The sequence below is a fragment of the Plectropomus leopardus genome, chromosome 20 (assembly GCF_026936395.1).
Source record: "Plectropomus leopardus strain MGB_pleo_1.0 chromosome 20, ASM2693639v1, whole genome shotgun sequence".
NCBI lineage: Eukaryota > Metazoa > Chordata > Actinopteri > Perciformes > Serranidae > Plectropomus > Plectropomus leopardus.
Window position 1 is genome coordinate 23,849,479 of NC_142195.1, and position 19,557 is coordinate 23,869,035.

Below are 19,557 nucleotides of genomic sequence, written 5' to 3' on the forward strand. Positions count from 1 at the left end.
TAAAATAATTTTAAAAAATAAATCAGCAGAAATGATGGATGACGAAAATATCTGTTAGTCACTGCCTTACAGAGGAGCAATATTCCTACTAAGCTGTTTACATGACAAATAAAGTGAATATTCCACTAATATTCCAGTTTACATGCAGCAGTGCAAACTCTGATTAAAATGTCCTGACATATCGTTTATCACGTCAAAACATGGAAAAGTGGAACGGCTGGAGCTGCCTGGGCCATTGATGTTTTCCACGATGCAAACACAGCCTCCCTCTTTTCTTCCTTCAACCATCCTCTTTAAAAAGTTGGTGTTACAATATTTGCACTTATACAAAAACCTGTTGATATCCAAGTTTTGCATAATGTTTGAAAGTAGTTTCTTCTTCTGAGCAGAAATGTGGGCTTTTCTTTTTGGGCATGCATCTCCTCACCAGCTTTTCAAACTGTTGGCAATTTGGCTTGTGTATAACGCAAAGAGACAACCGTTTACATATGACTACGTTTGTATCACAAACTGCTGTAAAAACCCAAACTGAAGCACAAATTCAAAATGCGCTGTATCTGAAGAATGCTCCTAAAACCTGATTAATACCAGCATGTCCCCCATGTCTTAATCAAATGCTTTTAACACAACTTGTATCAATTTTTTTTTTACTACTGTCAGACTCAGAATAATATCATAATATTACTGTGCATGTAAACACAGTCAGTGCTTTCATTACTCTTGCACATGTGTGTGTGGGCGTGTGTGTGTCCTGAGTGACACTGCCGTTGTGATTCATGGACGTAAGCACGGCTCTCCAGTGCCCCCACTTCTCCACATGGAGCGAGAAGGCCAAGGGCCCGGCCCGCCTCAGCTTCCCCTGGCAGGGTAGAGGGTAGGGGGCAAACCTGGACCCTGTGCCCTCCCCTCCTGGAGGTACAGGAGCTGGAGGGGAAGTCTCCACACCCATCACCAGCTTGTGTGTGTCTCCCCGTGGCAGCTGCAGGGGACCCCCCGCCCAATAAGAGCCCACCAGCACACCATCACTCAGGGGGAGTTGACATGACAGGTTAACATTGAACTATGACACCTTGCGTGTGGAAAACGACTCTTATCTAGCACTGGTTTGGCTGATGAAATACACCACTCCGAAACAGATTTTTTTTTAAATGAGAGAAGCAATTTGAAGTCATTTACGGCTGTGTGAACTTTAGATGGGGACTTTTCAGATTTTTACAATCTATTGACTCAATGAGGAAACAATGTTTTGACAGATTGATCAATAATGAACATAAGTGCTAGTTGAAGACCAGTTCTCAAGCAATATTGAGCAATGGATGGTTAGTCAGATTCTTATCCTCTTTACTTATTTTTTCATTAGATATTTTGTAATTAAAATCATTTTATTTAGATTGTCTTTTATTAAGACAAAGTCCTTGTGCAGCTGTTTGTGTTACGACAACAGTAACAAAATGGACATTTAAAAAGTTTGCAGTATTTTGTTTGATGAAAACAGGATTTTGTAGGAAAATGTCTTCATATTTCTCAAAGAAAAGAATAAAAATAAGGATCGTGTATGTATGGCATTGACCAACAGGTCCTCCAAACTCAGCAACAAAAATGTTGCCTTCCAAAAATAAACATATGGACAAATACAGATGACATACAGATGACAAGTGCAAGAAAATGTAGCCAAGTACTGAAAAAGTAAAGACTTCACTAACAGAGCAGCTTTTAAACAATTCTGAAGTCAAAGCTAATGTTACTTCATGCTTCAGTGCTCCAGTCACTGAAGGACTCCAGAGTCCCATCCTCAGCTGAAGGTTTACAAACCGAATAAAAGCAAAGCTACCAGTGGCTAGCCGGCAGCTAAGACGACACTAAAAATCAAACACAGCGCGCTCACTCACAATATAACTTGTTGAAACTGGGTGTTGAATCCTCAAAATGGATATCAAAGCAGTCAAATTATTGCCACCTGTGGCAATAATAAAAAAACGCTTTATCTGAGTGCTGTCCTATTTTGACTGCTTAGCTAAGACAACACAACATGTAACTAAGACAAACTCCGAGTTACAGTGAGGGACATTTCTCATCTTTTGGTTGAGGCTGACCGCCTCCCCCCACCTCCTGCTCCATCCTACAGCAGTCTGCCCACTGAGCACACAGAGAAATGGGCAGTATTCCAAATCACATAGTTTTTCACTTTCAGTACGTACTGAAGCTGCCCACACAAAGTACACACTACTGCACGGAGAATATATACAACAGAGACATACCACTTTGACCCTCTTGCACATATATCTGTCACAGTCCATAGCACAAAACAAACCTTGGCGCTACGACAAAACGCTGCTTGCAAACCTTCACAACAGTTAAACTGCACGTGCATTTCTCTGTCTCTGCAGTTTTCATATTTACGCGCTCCTTTTGTTGTTTATGATTATTTTTGCAGCTTCTGTCAATAAGCTGTTGTCTGTCTGCAACTCCACATGGCAATATTCATTCATCTTTTACGAAAAACCCTTTCCATTCTTTCAATCAGTGGACCTCTACGGACTACGGGATTATAAATAATCAAGAAATGGACACATATTTAGAATTAAGAACCACTTCAGAGTTTAGGGAGTCACCACATTTTCTTCATCTTTCTTGTGTATCATGCCAGTGTTGTGTCAAAGACTGTTTCCCCATTGATATGTTTCCCCATCCCAAAACCTGAACCAAACCCTATCCCCTAACCTCACCCACAAAGGTGGACACTACTCATTAACAGGAGGTTAAGACTATTACTGCACACAGGGGAGCAAAATTCAACACGCTTTGTAAATTGTAGCTTGTCATGGTGCCTTTACGAGCTTCAAAACTGTATGTATCATTTAAATTTGGCAACAGAAGTTTCATATTCTGAAAGCTACGACTTAAAATCAAGCAAAACCTCAATATGACCAAAAAGTAAAGTTGTCTTAAATGGGTTGAAGAACGAAACAAATAGAAAGTAGTGAAAGAATTTGCCTCGTGTTAAAAATGAACAAATCACCTACTGGTCAGAACAGCCAGAAAAGCACGCAAACTGCGAGATGCAACCGGATGCAGTAGGACATCCTGTTTTTTAGGCATACAAAACCGCATGGATATCAAAACACAATGATGACAATTAAACCATCCCTCAAACTCCCGCCGGGAAAGCAAACACATTGCCCCTCAAATTGTCAGAGTAGACCACTGACACCACTCATTAGTGAAAAAAGTAATCACATTACTATTAACCCTTTGAAACCTGAGAAAAGGCAATGAGCAACAAAAGAAGAAATAAACCCAAAATTAGCAAGAAATGAGTGAAAATTATCTTTTTTTTAAAGATTTAAATAACATGGTTAAAGCATTTTAAAATTCTAATAATTCTTTAATGTAATTTTAAATATGCAGTTATGATAATAAGAAATAAAGTATTTCCTAGCTTTTTTCTTTTTCCCTGGATGTTTTTTCCTATTTTTTTTAAAAAATATTTTCCTAAATCTAGTAATTTCTTGTAATTTATGGAACGTTTCTTGCTTGTTTTTTTTTCTCCATGTTTTTTGAAATAAATCGTAGCAATTTGCTCAACTTTCAAAGGATTTAATAATTGAAAAAGGCATCTAAAAGCAGCACAAGAAAAGTGGTGAAACTCTAGGTTTCAAAGGGTTAAAAGTTACTGAGTAATGCCTTACTGGCAAACACTGCGAGAATCTGTATCCCCGACCTCCACACTATGAAAGTTTTTGGTTGTATAACAATGTCTTGTCACTTGAACGTATACATATGTTGTTTTAAAGCATTTGAACGACTGGGAAGTCCTGCATTAGGAAGAATTCGACTAATTAGTAATCAAAATAACAATCAGTTAAAGCCCTGCTGCTAATTAAAATACCTACAGCTAACTCACTAAAAGCCAAACGCCCTCCATCTCACTCCTGATGGCTCTAATCATCTTCTTGGTTTAGACCCAAGGGGTCAAAGGTCAGAGAAAGTAGGGTTGGCCCTAGTCTGAAGGAGCTGGCATTCCTCATGAGGGACGGTTATGATGGATGGTCGTAGGTCCTCGTCCTCCCCCCTGCCCACACCCCTCTCCATTGGCTCCTCACTCACCTCTGCGCCTCTTGGCACCGTCTCTCCATCGCCTCTTATCCTCTGACCAGATGTGTTCGTTGAACTCTGTCAAGAATAATAAAACGCTGGCTGCAAGGGGCACGCACGCCGGGGCCGACAGCGCAGGACGGGAGGGCAGGCGTATATTCAGTGGTGCGTGTGTGGACCTGCAATTATGAAATACGCACACATTAGTCATGAGGGCCAGCAGAGGCATCCAAATTATTAGAACTATTAATTAATGGTGGTGTTTGTGATGGTGTGGGGAAGGTTCAGAGATTTAGACCACGCTTCTGAAAATCATCTGAATATCTAAACTGAAAGTGTACCACTTTGAGACACCATGCACCTGAACAGAAATGATCATTTTAAGATTCTACTTCAGTGTTTACTTGTGAAATACTGAAAAGAGGCTGACATAATCAACCTTGTCAAACTACTGCATGACCAATGTTGCTTTGTAGAAATGAAATAACACAGATCACTCTTTGAAACCATTTAAAGTGCTATTTGTCTACAGTGCATTGTGTTGTTTACACATAAGCAAGCAAAACTCTATTTATATAATGCATTTCCTCCCACCTGGAAGCACAATGTGCTGCACAAAATGTGAGGTACAAGTCGCAGGCACAAAACAGAGCTATAATCTGACCATAAAAATCCATTAAAATAAAAAACAAAAACTCATAAAATAATTATTAAGAGGAAGAATAATCCAATAAGGGATACAAAGACACTTGAGTCGGAACCGATATAAAATTGTTAAAATTCATGAAAATATATACTAAAATTAGACCATTAAAAGAGAGAAATACATATGAATTAAAATAAATAAAAGATAAAAAAAGAATAAAACCAATAAAACAATAAAAGTAAAAACACACCTAAGTTAAATAAAATGCCTATAATAAACAACAAAAATGAAATAAAATAAAATAAAATAAAATAAAATAAAATGAAATAAAATAAAATCATCCATATTCGTGGAGACCTGGGGAATAACCAGGCAACTTGTTCCAGATGACCTTAGTGGTCAAGCTGGCTCATAGTATATCAGAGAGATATTAGGGTTCCCGACAGTGTTAAGTCTTAAAAACAAGCAATACAATTTTAAAATCAATTCTAAAATGTACTGAAAGCCAGTACGATAAGACACAAATGCGTCAGCACCATTAACAGCTGAGGTTATTTCAGAGTCAATCCAAACACATTGTATCACCACAAATGCAAATATCTGTTAAAGGTGTAAAAGGCCTCATGGGAATCCAAATGTGGGGCGTTAATGAGCTACACAAGATCTCCACCTTTAAAACCTGCCACCAGAGACGTGGATCAGGTGCTATTTTGGATCCAGGTCCACAACACTGTGACTTTTTGAATTCTAGATTTGAATTTAAAACATTCAGGTAGTAATTTTGCCAGAAGTATGTGGACACTAGCATCACACCCATATTGAACATGTCACTCCAAAACCATGAGCATTATTCTGATGCTATAACAGCCTCCACTCTTCTGGTTTCAGGCTTTCCACCAGATTTTGGAGTCTGGCTGCAGGGATTTGCTCTGATTAGAGCATGACTGAGGTCCAACACTGATGTTCTAGATAAAGCTTGGCTCACTGTCCGTGTTTCAGTTCATCCCAAAGGTGCTGGATGAGGTTGAGGTCAGAGCTTTGAGCAGGGCAGTTAAGTTGTTCCACACCGAACTGAGAAAACCCAATACTTTATGGATCTGACTTCGTGCACACTGACACTGTCATGTTGAAACAGCAAAGAAAAATATATGTTGTAGCATTAAGATTTCCCTTTATTGGAGCTGAGGGGCCCAAACAGTGAAAAACAACCCCATACTACATACTTTCAGCCATATCATGTAGATACATCCCAAGAATTTCCTTTAAGAATGGGACAACCATCATAATCGCTCCTCAAAACACAAAAGTTTTTAATTAGATTTCTGCTTTGAGTTTTACAAACAGTCATTTCTAGTGAAAAAGCCCTCATATATAACAGCAACAAGTTCCCAGCCCAGTTCAAACAACCAAAAGTGAAAAAAAAATAAGAGGAAAGCTACTTATTGAGAAAGAGAGTAGGCTTTTTGTCTCTATTTGTGCTTCAATAGTCCCTCAAGAATTTTGCAGTCTTTTTTGTGGGCATTGTTGTGGCTTAAAATGCCTGATTTCATGGCACCTTTTTAAAAAACTGCAGTGCATGTTTTTAGGCTTTTTTTTTGCAATACATTTGCAGGAGCAAGTGAAAAATAGTTTAATATTTTTTGCATAATTAATTAAAAACTGAAGGCAACTTGGATAGCCAGAACAAAATTGCATTGTTCTGAATTTCACTGATGTTATCACTAACCATGCCTATTTAGTTTAACTAATCTTTAGCATGTTCAATAGATCTGGATTCAACAACCTCAGTGATACAGATTTGTCTTGTTGGTTTTCAACGAGTTTCAGCCATTTTCTGGGTGTGTTTTGCTGCAGAAAAGTGTGTCAGTCAATGATTTTCATTTGTGATCCACCACAACGTTGCACACAATGCAGAACAGCTTAGCCTGACTTTTGTGCAGAACATCAGGGAACTGCTTTGCATGATGTTTCACAGTATTTTTGTTGGTTGGTTTGTGCTACACATCTCCATCTTCACAACAAGAAACGAGGAAGTAAGTTTGTTAAGGTAATGCGGGAGACTGCTATGATTCTTGAAAATCCCTGGAAACTCCAATAATTGGTCAGATTTGCAGACAAGTTGCGGTGATTTGACAAAATTAAAAAGTCACACAGGATTGAGGGGGACTGGTTGAATTCGCCTTAACTATTGCCACTGCAACATCCTGGAGGAGCAGCTGTACACTCCATTTGCACTCCAGCATCAATTATTTTCAAATTCACCAAAATTCAGGAGCTACGTCTTTAACAAACTCAGCCACATGCACACAAACGAGACTACACAGTCACCTCACTGTGACATTTGCACTCATGGACAGAAAAGTTTAGGATTCACTGTTTCCTCCGGTCGTACAGGAAATGTCAGACATTGCTCATCCTGTTTTGAAAGGCTGGCATCTGCGGCAAGAGCCCAACTCTGTTGATAGAGGATAAAGAAAAAGGGGGAAGATGAAGAAGAGGGAGAAACTGTTCTCCGCTCTGATGCCTCTGCTCAGGAAGGCCTCCTGGGACAGAATCAAAACCCGCCTCCCCAGAAACCCTCTCACCACGGGCGGCCGGTGACCACTGGCCCCCAAAGAGCCGCTGGATGAGAGGAGTGATGGCAGAGATGGAGGCAGGGCGAGCACATTGATGGCAAGAGTGATGATTTCCTTCACACAGACACAAATACCCCCACTCATCCTCCTCCCACCTCCCCCTGGCCCTGGCCCTGCAGGCAACACACACACACTTTCTACCTCACACACACACACACCATGGTTAGGCCTCCAATTAAATCAAAAGTGGTTTGTTTTTATTGGTCTTTTGCACTGACAAGTGGGCTATCATTCTGACGGCTCTACCTGTCAGTGAGCAGCTGAAAATCCTCCGTTGACAATGCCCAATGCTTCCAATTAGGGGAGAATCAGACTCCTGGCGCGCTAGCCATCTTTCCACCCTCCCCCCCAGGCCCACCTTCCCTCCCTTTTTTCCTCTGCACTCGCTGCACGATCCTCTACCGTTCCCCTCTTTCCCTCTCACTCTTGCTCTCCTCCTTAATATCTCCCTCCTCCCTCTTCTTCCTTTCCTCCTCCTCCTCCTCCCCTCTTTCTCTCCAGGAGAAGGGGGTCTGTCTCCGCTGCAAATTACCGACACAAAACGAAGGTGGTGGCGGCGCTGGCGCTGGGAGCTGCCGGTCCAGGGCCCTGTCAGCATTAATGAGACGATGAAGGTTTATTTCGCCCGCATGCATGTGCTAAATTCTTTCTTGTGTGACAGCTGACTGGGAAATGTGAGTGTTAACCTTATAAAAGATTCAGCGGGTTCTCATTATTTTCTGTCAACTCCAGTACCTGATGGTGTTAAGGTGCATCATTTGCATCCCTGACTGGTCCAGGGTGCAGCACCAGCTCCAGAGCAAGCGCCTTTTTCCTTTTCTTTCTTTTTTTTTTTTTTATCTGCCTGCCTTTTTTTAATGCTGTTTGTTTGTTGAGAGGAGTCATCTTTTTACATATATCCCCCTCGAAAGACACGCTTTACTCGATGTTCCAAAACGATAGAGATGCCAAAGTTTATTCAAAGGCGACACACATTTTTACAAAACATATCTAGATATATATTTAACACACCGGCTCAATCGAGCAAGTAAATAAAATGTTTTCTCTTTTTTTCCCCCCACAAAAGCCGAGGGAGCCGAGGAAGCCCAGCAGGCATTATTAGTAGTAAAACTTATGGACGGGATTCCAATAATGCAGAGAAACAAAATAAAAACTAAATAAAGCACCACACATAGATTATTAACACTGGCAGGTCAGTATGGACTGTTACGATGAAACTACACCTGGTGCCAATCTTGATTTCAGCTTTATATTACTGATATTTTAGTAAAAAATCAAACACTAGTAGCTTGATAAGAATCAAATATTAATATCAATATTGCTCTTAAATATAATGAATTTAACTGCACAGCTGTCAGCTGGGCTGAAAAAAAAGTCAACTTTTCACTGAAATGGCCCAACGGTGCCAACTTTGTTTTGGTAAAAGTGTGAGTGGAAGGTGTGGGGCTGTTTAATGTGGATCAATAATAAAGTACAATTTCATCATGTGATAAAAAACAGGCGGAGAGACAGACAGCGATTCACCAGCCACTGACCATTTCCTGAAAACATCCCTGTTTCCTCTCTTTAACATGGATCAATAACGTCCTCCCACAACACCTGTGTGAGTGTGTGTGTGCGTGAGTGTGTGTGTAGGAGAAAGAGTGTGAGTGTATTTCATCATTGGGGTAACAGTTGCACTGGCCCTCAAATTCAGAGCCTTTCCTGGAAAAAAAATAAATAAAAAATTGAGGTTCGCTTGACCAGAGGGACACTTGTCCAAAATCAGCAGCATGAGCCAAATCATTACACTACACTACACACTCACACACAAATACACACAAACACACACAGATACAGTCTAGCTGTGTAGCTGTACTGTCTTCTGCAAAAAAGGGGGATTTCACCAGAAGCCTCTATAGTTAGCATTAATTGCACAAAAACATAATAATGATTTCATAACACACACTTTTTAAAAATGTAAATACACCTGTACTATATATCAGTGGTAAAACAATTATTTTTTTAATTTGATTTTTTGATAATTCAAAAAACATTTAACTAGGAAAAATAATTCACATTTTTTGTTGTTAGAGGATTTACTGTTTTTAATTTTTATTAATAAATATCTTCTTAATATCTGTTTTTTGATTGTTAGGACGAACAGAAAATGACATTCTGGATTCTGAAATCTTGTGATTTTTTTCACTTTTTCTGTATTTTTGTATCTTAAAGATGAAGCCATTAATGAAAAATCATCAACAAAATAATAGATGTTCAAAAGAATCCTTAGTTGCAGTTTCAGTCTAAATAATGTAAAATAATCACTATTTCCAAAATTTGGTGAATAGGAAAGTGTATTATGGCATGATTTTATTTTGAAAATCCTTGACACGTATTAGTAATTTCGTTATTTAATAAACAACATCATTGTTGAATTAGTTAATATTGTTGTAAAAAAAAACTGGGTAAAATGAAGACAAACTCAAATAATTAAAGACAAATTAATTGATACTTTTAAAAAAAAAATCCAAATAATGAAAGCATCTCATAAGTTTCACAGGCCGTGTGAAGATCACAAAGGGGAAGTTTAATCACCTTATGATTTATTTACTCCACCATAGCTGGAGCTGCGGACACGCGGCACAGTGAGCATAAAGAAAAAAAGACAAAAAAAAAACGGTGTGAGAAAGCATCAAACCACTGCTCCTTTTCATGCACCAGCAGAGGAGAAAGAAACAGCTAAGTCAGGGTGGGTGTGTGTTGCCTTATATCTGTGTTGTCCCCGCCTCATATGTGACAGCTTGCAGCCGTGATGGGACCCCATGGGAGCGGGGAGCGGATTCACTAACCTGCCGGTGTCTGAGACCGGCGCGCGCCTCCAATCTGGTGGTCACATGGGGTGGAGGAGGAGGAGGTGAAGGGGAGGGAGGGGGGTGTTGATGATGATGAGAAAGGGGTTAGTTAGATTATTAGGGGCTGTCGGGGCCGTCGCGCGGGGCAAACTGTTGTGCAGAGTAGAGCTGAAAGTGCGCACAATGGTATTTCACGCGTGTTAAAGGTGAAAAGTGCGCACAGTGGCACTTCACGCGCCTTGAAGTTTTGCGTCACGCTGCTGGGACTATTGTGTACAATTAAAAGGGACTATTAAAGAGCTATTATGCTTTAAATGATGACTCTTCAACGAGGGGACATTGTTCGATACTCGAAAACAAATCCTTTAAAAAATGGTTATATTAAATTAAATAAATTAAATTCCTCTTAATTTTCTTATATGAAAGACGATATAAAATTAACTTGGTAGAGTGGCCACACGGTATTTAGGCTGAAGACAAAAAAATCCACAGTTTAAAAATAATAAAACAACAATAACAATAATTTGCAATAATACCAAAAAATAGAGGCCCCTAAAATATCAAAATTATTTGTAACAATAGAATCACCGCCACAAAAAATATAAAAGATGTTTTTTCTTACACTATAGTTATGTAATAATATAATAATAATTCTTCAATAATATCCCCCTAATTTTTGTCCACTAATTTAGCTCTATTAATACATTTGCACCATAACAATTTTAATTTAATATTCCAATAAATAACAAAAATGAAATAAATAATGATAATAAAAAGTAAAATGTTGAACAAAAATCTGTGTTAAAAAAGAGGAGCTGTGGAGGTGGGAAATAAATCCAGTCAAAGAAAGGGAGTCGAGAAGAAAAACACCGAGCCGCTCCACATAATAACCCCATTATAAGCCTCATCAATGATGTAATGAAAGCAAACAGTGTGAAAATTGCCTGTAAACAGTTGGATCTGAGTCTCCTGATGAATTCAGTGTCTCTTTTATCAAAGTGAGGATGAGCCAGGGAGGAGAGGGGGGAGGATAGGAGGGAGGCTGAGTGAGTGGGCGTGTAGGGAGGTCCACTTCCAGCTCCCCTCAGCCAATGAAGGCTTGTCACAGGGGACTCACGTGGACGAGGCGCTCTTAAAACCTAGCTCCTGACTTTTCCTCAAGTTCAATTTTTTGGGATTCCCTCCCACCCCCATCGCATCTCGTTCCTTTTACTTGCCAGTTGTGACTATTTAACCCAGTTTACCTCTCCTTTTTGCGCTTCTGCGGCGCGCATCGCATCGTCCCGCGTCTTCCTCTTGTGCTGCTTTCTTTTGCTGCTGCAGCTCTCCACTCGGACTCCTCTCTCTCTCTATCTCTTCCTCTCTCTGTCTTTTCTCTTTCTCTGCTTCGAGTTTTTTAAGGTTTTATTGTTCTACATAAAGGAATGCGAACATTTTTCATCTGTCATCTGTGTGGCCACATGACGAGCTGAACATTTTCATCCGGTCCTCTCTCAGGTCTGACGCGCCTGTACCTGTCCATGGTGCTGAAACGCTTTTTTGTTTCTCCGAAGACTGCTCCCAAATTTCCAGAAATAGTAATAATTTCTGCACATTTTCGTGTTCTGCAGGTGACATAATTTCAGCAATAACTGGTTCATCCTCCCGACGAGGCTTCTGAACTCAAACAGGAGGAGTTGGTCTAAAAAGAAGCCAGAAGAATCGACTCAGAAGAGGCTGCATCGATTTCAGGAGGACTCATCTCACAAAAAAAAATCGGATGCGTGGACGATTGTTGTAACTTAGCCTGGAGATATTTGCTCTTTAGTCGGAAACAGCGGATGAATAATCATTTGTAGCAAACCCAAAAACATTTGGTGCGGGGAGGGGGGTTCTTTCTCCTCTGCTGGATCAACTTAGACTTCAACAAACCCCCCCTCCCTCCCTAAAATAAAACTTGTCCTGAATACCAAATGGTAGTTTGAGGAGGCCTCGATCGAGACAATGGAGGCGTCCGCCAACGGGTCCAGTTTTGGCATCGACTCACTGCTGTCCCACAGGCCTGGAAGTCCGGTGTCCAAAGGGGACAGCCTGGTCGGGGAGTGCCGCTCGCCTCTGGAGTTCAGCCCGCGATCAGACGTGGAGAGCGGCTGCTCGTCGCCTCCGTCGCCGAGGAGGGAGTGCGTGGACGAGGTGGCCCAGAGGCAAGGTCACGGCGTCGGCCTGCCGCCGCACCTGCAGCACGCGCAGATATCTGCGGGGTCGCAGCAGAGGACCGTGACCTCGTCGTTTCTCATCAGAGATATTCTCGCGGACTGTAAGCCTCTGGCCGCGTGCGCGCCTTACTCCAGCAATGGACAGCCGACTCAGGAGGCGGGGAGGCTGGCGTCCAAGATAGCGGAAGACTTTATGGAGAAAATCCACAGCAACTCGTCGTCAGACAGTGAATATAAAGGTAAGGAGAGAAAACTGTCTGCAGACACAGTGAGGGGGCTGCTCTGCTTTAGAGATGAGATTGGAGGTGAAACTGATTTGGTCTTTTGGTTTCTTACTGGACTTTTGGCTCAAAAAATATTTTAAAATGTGCCAATAATTGTAGCTATCCGTTTTTGTTTATGTTTTTTTAAAAAGTAATTCTACCTTTCTTGGTCTGCATTTTTTTTGCATGTTGTGGAACTGCGAATTGTCTGCTTCTGGTGCTACTTTTTATGCCTTTTTAATATTATTTTTTAAATTTATAATTCGGACAAAACTCATAAATAATAAATTCAATAATGACTAAATAATAGATAAAAGACAATAACATCATAAAGATGTGTTGTACAAAATTAGTGGTGCAAACTGGAAAAAATATCGTAGGGTATGAAGTTGGAACAAAAAGCAATAAATTAACTTTTAATAATTTAAAATATATTAAAAATATGTTATTTAAAATATAATTTTTGCATTTATCTGTGCTGGGTGGTGATACAAAAATGAAAACCCCAAAGATATATAAAAATAAACAGAATAGGTCATTTTAAAAACGTGTTTAGGCCTTTTTATATACTTTTTCTAATAACAATATTTAGCTTTGTTGTCTAAAAATAATATTTGGTGACTTTGCTTGTATATTTTTTGGGAAATGTGAAAAATTTATATTTTTTATAGATAAACGGACACATTTCAGTAGTAGCCTTCCACCGGAAGTCATCCATGAGGAAAAATCTACCCGATCCTCTGCTGCTGCATCACGGATGCTGGAAACATGAGATTTGTCCGTGCAGGGTGACAGCCTAATGAGTTCATTTTCATTAAGTTTTTACATTTAAAATCACTGTCTGTCCGCGTGCATGCATGCATGCGCGGCGCGTTTCAAGCTTCGGGATATCCAGAAAGCATCTGTTGATGTCAAGGAGGCAAGAATGGAAAAGATGACAGGGTCGCCTCCAGATAAATGCCATCAAGGGCCTCTCTGTTTCCAATCATGTCAGCCATAACAGACATGTCACCTCCATTGACAGTTTAATGAAGCAGTGCTTGGAAAGAAGACGACCGCTGAAGGCGATTAGGGGAAATATGACACAAAAATCACGTTTAATACGTCTAAAAAGATATTATTTAATTCGTTTTATTTTGTTTTATTACACTTACAGGCTCACTTTGCCTCCAAATTTTCTTGTAAGCTATTGATACGGCGTCACGTCATCAATTCGCTCGACAAACTGAGTGTGCGTGCGTGTGTCCGCGCGCTCACGTGTGTCACAGTGTGGATGGAGATGCTCATCGACGCGCTGATTGATTGAGGGAGCCGCGGGGCCCACAGAGCGCCTGCACGGCAGCTTTGATTTCCACGAATCCGCCTCCTATAATATTTCAGGGATTTGATGCAATTTGTCCCCGGCGCTAATCAGATTTGTAACCGCGCAAGGCCGCCCGGCTCTTGATTTCCACTCATTTCCACGGTCCTGTGAAGTTTCTCCGGTCGCGGTTGAAAGGCTCGTCCTTCCCTTGTGGCTCAATTAGGCGGATTATTGTGCTTCTTGAGACGATTCAACTATTCAACTACCAAGATCTCTCGCCTCGCTCGCTTCTCCACCCTTTTTTCTCTTTTCTTTCTTTTTTTCCCCCCTTTTCAGAGAATTGACTATAAGGACTGTATATCAATGCTCGCCCTGACATGACACCACGCAGAAAAAGAACAAAGACTGCGGGTCTGCTGACGGGAAAAATATCAGATTGGAAGTGCGGATATTGGAGGGGCTTTTCATAACAATTTAAGACCAAATCAAATAGCTCCACATCGCCTATAGGCACTGTTTCCAGCGCCGTGATTTCACACACAACACTCAACTTCTTTTAAATGAGGATAAATAGTTAGAAAAGAGGAAAAATCTGACATTCTAACAATAAATGTTTTTTTTGACACTTTCTTTAAAATACGCATTCAGCAAACAGATTGCCTTTGATTTAGCTGGCGTTTAAACCAGTGATCTACAATTATTTGACTAAAAAAAAGAAAAAAGGAAAAAATAATTCACTCTGTAATTGTAATAAACTATAACTTAAATATAACTATGTGACTGTTAAAACAAAATAAAAGTAAATAAGGTTATTCAAAATAAAATGTCAGGTTTTATTATGGTTTCTCACTCTTCAAATACTGACGTAAAACTTAATAATAATAATAATAATAATAATACAATTTTAAAAAAACAAATTAAGTGCTCTATAGTTTCAAACTTGGGTTTTGTCACATCTTTTAAAATGAGGAGGAAACATTTTTATTATTATTATTATTATTATTATTATTATTATTATTATTATTATAGGCTTACTATTAAATTTGGCTAATCAATTCATCAATTAGACAATTACTTCTTTATTCATAGCACATCTCACACATGATATGCAAATCAAAAGTAAATTTAAAAAATCTCCCCATGTATTTTGCCTTGATCCACCTAATTTATTTCATATTTTACATATTTCATTTTATTCTGAATCAATATTCCTGATTTAAATAAGCAAATTCACGCCAATAAAAGCTGCAGGCACATTAAAGTGGCCATTTTAAAATCTATTTTGTATTTAAGTCGACACTGATATTTGTCTTTCTTATATGATGCTGCTGCTGCACTGATTTCTTTACGTGTATCGAGGCTGCCTCCACACAAAGATGGATGTGGTGTTACATTACACCAGACGAGGCCTTCTCTGTTTACAACACCCTCTCTTATTTTTGTCTCAGTGAAAGAGGAGGGGGACAGGGAGATCTCCAGCAGCAGAGACAGCCCTCAGGTCCGGCTGAAGAAGCCCAGGAAGGCCCGGACGGCCTTCACGGACCACCAGCTGGCCCAGCTGGAGCGCAGCTTCGAGCGGCAGAAATACCTGAGCGTCCAGGACCGTATGGAGCTCGCGGCCTCTCTCAACCTCACCGACACGCAGGTCAAGACCTGGTACCAGAACCGGAGGTAAGGACGCTGCTGATTTAGAGTAAACAGGGACGAGGGGGGTGGGTAATCTGGTTTCTCACGGCTGGCTTATGCAAGATGGACCCAGGGACGCCATGTTTTGCTTTCACCCTAAAGGTGGCACGAGTTCACTTCACTTAATGCGTCAAAAACAAATGTTGTTTTGATATTGATTGATCTGGCCATTCTTCCTCGATTAATTGATTCATCGTTTTGTCCAAAAATGCCGAATTTTGCCAGATCACAGTTTCCAAGTGCACAACGGGGCATCTTAAAATGTTGTCCAAACACTGACCCCTAAGAAATCCAGTTCACTTAACATATTAATAAAGAGTCGTTTTATTTTTTTAACAATTAAATTGAATAGTCGGTTAACCTTCAATTAATTCCAGCTCCACTTATACTCTACAATAACAAACATCCACTAAATTTAGGAGCAATTTTGATTGACAGCTGATTAATTGATCCCACTTTTTTCATCGCAAAATTGTCTGAGGAGTATCCCTGGACTTGGATTTGTAATTTGTGTATTTATTTATCATTTTTTACACGTGTTAATTTCGATTTTGAACACTGTGTGTATGGTGAATATTGCGACACAAACTGCGAATATTCGTGTTTTAAATTAAGTTTTTTTCCCCCTTCTTGGACATGAAATAGGCCTATATTGTTTACTGAATATATCCGATGGGCATTCTGGTGTTATTTACTAACTTGTATTTTATTTTTATTCTCATTATTTATTATTCTATTTGGCATGTTGGAAATAAAGATCTAAACTCACCAACCAAACTTAAACACTGCAAGATGACATTTTTCATCACGACAAATCCCATTTATTGGCTGTTTTTAGACGTTTGTCAGCCCTGAGTTTATTTCTCACTTTTCAGCATCTTCATGCAGCAACATTACTTTTTTGACGCTCGTATCCGATTTAGGTCGCACACAATGACCCTGCAAATAGCTCGAAAACCGAGGCGTCAACGATTTGTAAATAAATAAAACTCCATGCACCAGTCAGAGAAACCGTCAATGTAAAAACCAGTTTTTCTGCAGCCTTCGGTTGAATTAACTTTAGCATTTATTTGTCTGCAGCTTTGACTCTCAGGCAGCTAAATGACATAAATAAATATAAAAACAACACTTTGGGGTATGAATAATGCATTGTTGCATGTGTGCATATCAATAATTCAAACAAACCACTATATCTACTCAATTATCTTTATTATGAATTATTCACCTGCGTGGAGTGCACACTGGCAATCTAGCAGACATCCTTGGGTGTGAATACAAGTGGCAGGTTGGAGATTTTGGTGATTTTTTAAAAAAGAAACAGATGTATTTCTGACTTCTAATTGGACCCCAGATGGGGGACATTTTGGTGTCAGATTCAAACACAGTTAAGGATGCGCGCGTGCTAGAGGCTAAAAATATTTTCTCTTTTGCAGGACAAAGTGGAAGAGGCAGACGGCGGTAGGACTGGAGCTACTGGCCGAAGCTGGGAACTACTCCGCCCTGCAGAGGATGTTCCCGTCCCCGTACTTCTACCCGCAGAGCCTGGTGTCCAATCTGGACCCCGGAGCGGCCCTCTACCTGTACAGAGGCCCCTCGGCGCCCCCGCCGGCCCTGCAGAGACCCCTGGTCCCCCGGATCCTGCTGCACGGCCTGCAGGGGGGCAGCGAGCCGCCGCCTCCGCCGCCTCTGCCCCCCATGTCCGGCGTGCTTCCCCGGCCAGCTCAGCAGCGGTGAGCCGGCCCCTGCAGATTTCTGCTTTTTGTTTTGTACGCCGACTCTGGCAGCTTGGGACTCGTACGGAGAAATAAAAACAGAAAAATGAAAACGTGACGAACAAAAGAAAAAAACAAACTGCTCGAGGCCTTTATATGGTGCGAAATGGCCGATTTAGGCTGAACTCTGTGGACGGAGCTTTGTGACTGAAACTGTCTGTGTGGAAGGATTTTTTTGTGTTCTCTTGGGACATGAGCTTTATTTATAACTTATTTATTTTTCAATATGAATCAAAGCATCTAAGTTATGTATTTATTTGATCCAATTTTCAGTATTTTCAGTGTTTTTTTCCAACAACAAATACAATTGTTGGTGGCACTTTGACCTACAGTTCAATGCCAATTAGACCCCCTACTGGCATTATCATCATCATTATTATTATTATTATTATTATTATTATTATTAATATTATTATTATTATTATGTGGACGTTCATGGATAGTGGCAAAGGCGGAAAGAAACACCCTTCCATGTAATATGAATATAATGGAAATAGAGGATCCAAAGGAACTTTTTTTTCTTAATTCTTCTGTCATTGATTTTTGTTTACACGAGCAGAACAAGATGATCAGCAGTCATAAACCTGTAAATAAGAATATTTTGCATTTTATTCGAAAGAGACTGGTTTTAAAGAAACTTTTTTGTTGGTTTGTTTGATCTATTGGTGCGTCTTTTTCAGACCACGGTGATCCAGTTTAACATAATAGGCTAGATTAGCCATCAGAAACTATACAGGCAAAAATTAAAAAATAAAAAACAATTAAAAAAACATATTTGTCTGAGAAAGACTGCCTGGACCCACATATAGGCACAAACACGAGAGCTACGGAAAGAAAGAAATCTATATAAAGTCTTTTTCTTGTTCTTAGTTGAAGTTTTAGCGGAGTAAAAATGTCAAGTAATTTATAAAAAAGCAGTTTTATCCCCGCAGCGGGGGAAATGGGGGACGAAATCACCTCTAATGTTTTCATTTTTTAAATTTTTATTATTTTTTTCCGAAAAGCGATCGGACTCGGGTCCACGTGCAGGCGTAACTGCCTGTTGATTTGCTATCGATGTATTTGAACAGACGTTGTGCATTACTTATGTTCCTTCATATGAAGCCGTGATAACCCCTTAATTGTTCTACTCTCCTTTGGTGAAAAATGTATATTGCAGATATCAAACTTGTGGAGTGGTTCTCGTATATTTCCTGGATCGTTTTTTAATTTTTAATTTAATTTTTTTTTCGTTCCTCTAGCTTCCCCCAAAACTCTTTTCGTGAAGTTCATTTTTTGTGAAATTCACAGCAACAGTTGGACATAAAAAGGGGGGATTTGATGTAAAAGAGAATTACTTTTATAAATGTGGAAATAAAAGTCTTTCATTTAATCACGTGGCTACTTGGATGTGTGTGTGAAATGCCACGGGGCTTGTCAGGTGGAATCAACACGTGGATTGATGTTACAATAGGTGGACAAAACAACAGCAACACCTGGTAATCTGATGCAACCAATATCAGTGCAAAAAAGTGATATTTGAAGTGTTGCAAGTGTTTACTCCTCTGAAGAGATTTTCTGAATCTGTAGTTTGTCGTGTTGCATTTCTTTAGGTATTAGTGTTATTTTTCCCACCCCTGTGCACAGGCTTAGCCTTAAAGCAACAAAAAATACCATTTGTTTACCAATATTTTGACACTAAAAGCAGAAATAATTGGCGTAAAAAAATCACTTGGTTTTGGTGCAAAAATAAACGCAAAGTATAGTCAAAATTGAAAGGGAAAAAATAATGTTTGTTTTAAATTTAACACAGAAAAATAAATGTAAATTATATGTAGATACTTTTTGACACAGATGGCTTGACTGCCCACCGTTAAAACACATTATTAAGAAGTGATATTAACACATGTCAGTGTCAGTGAGCAAAGGTTGAGGAGATGGCTGGTGTAGCTTTAATTAAAACATCTCCACTTTTTCCGGAAGCAGCTGGAAAATAAACACAATTTTAAGGGCTCATGGGGTTTCTATTAGAAGTAAAACGTGTTTGAGTGAATTTGAACATGTCTGTCAAACGACTCTTCCCTCCTCTGTTTGGTTTAGTGTCGTTGATTTAATTTGTTTAATGTTGAGATGAAAAAAAGTTAATAA

The 19,557-nt window shown here is 39.7% G+C and overlaps 1 protein-coding gene and 1 long non-coding RNA gene across 2 annotated transcripts in view; one reads left to right on the top strand and one right to left on the bottom strand.

Annotated features, from left to right (window-relative positions):
• The window catches only part of LOC148186219 (uncharacterized), a 73,084-nt gene that overhangs the window by 19,011 nt on the left and 34,516 nt on the right, over positions 1–19,557 (bottom strand). Inside the window, exon 2 of the long non-coding RNA XR_015775106.1 lies at positions 4,108–4,274. This is a non-coding gene — a long non-coding RNA (uncharacterized LOC148186219). The remainder of the gene's footprint in view (positions 1–4,107; positions 4,275–19,557) is intronic.
• On the top strand, positions 11,075–18,805 carry barhl1b (BarH like homeobox 1b). The gene is made up of 4 exons (XM_088071368.1): positions 11,075–11,708; positions 11,822–12,645; positions 15,421–15,643; positions 17,092–18,805. The coding sequence occupies exons 2-4, from the start codon at positions 12,195–12,197 to the stop codon at positions 17,390–17,392; spliced, it is 975 nt and encodes a 324-aa protein (XP_087927494.1). The 5' UTR covers positions 11,075–11,708; positions 11,822–12,194; the 3' UTR covers positions 17,393–18,805.

Excerpts from the sequence above, each read along its gene's own strand:
- barhl1b (XM_088071368.1), top strand. The coding sequence starts at position 12,195 with ATGGAGGCGTCCGCCAACGGGTCCAGTTTTGGCATCGACTCACTGCTG. Across the intron at positions 12,646-15,420 it reads GTCAGACAGTGAATATAAAG|TGAAAGAGGAGGGGGACAGG; the intron begins GTAAGGAGAGAA and ends TTTTTGTCTCAG. Across the intron at positions 15,644-17,091 it reads ACCTGGTACCAGAACCGGAG|GACAAAGTGGAAGAGGCAGA; the intron begins GTAAGGACGCTG and ends TCTCTTTTGCAG.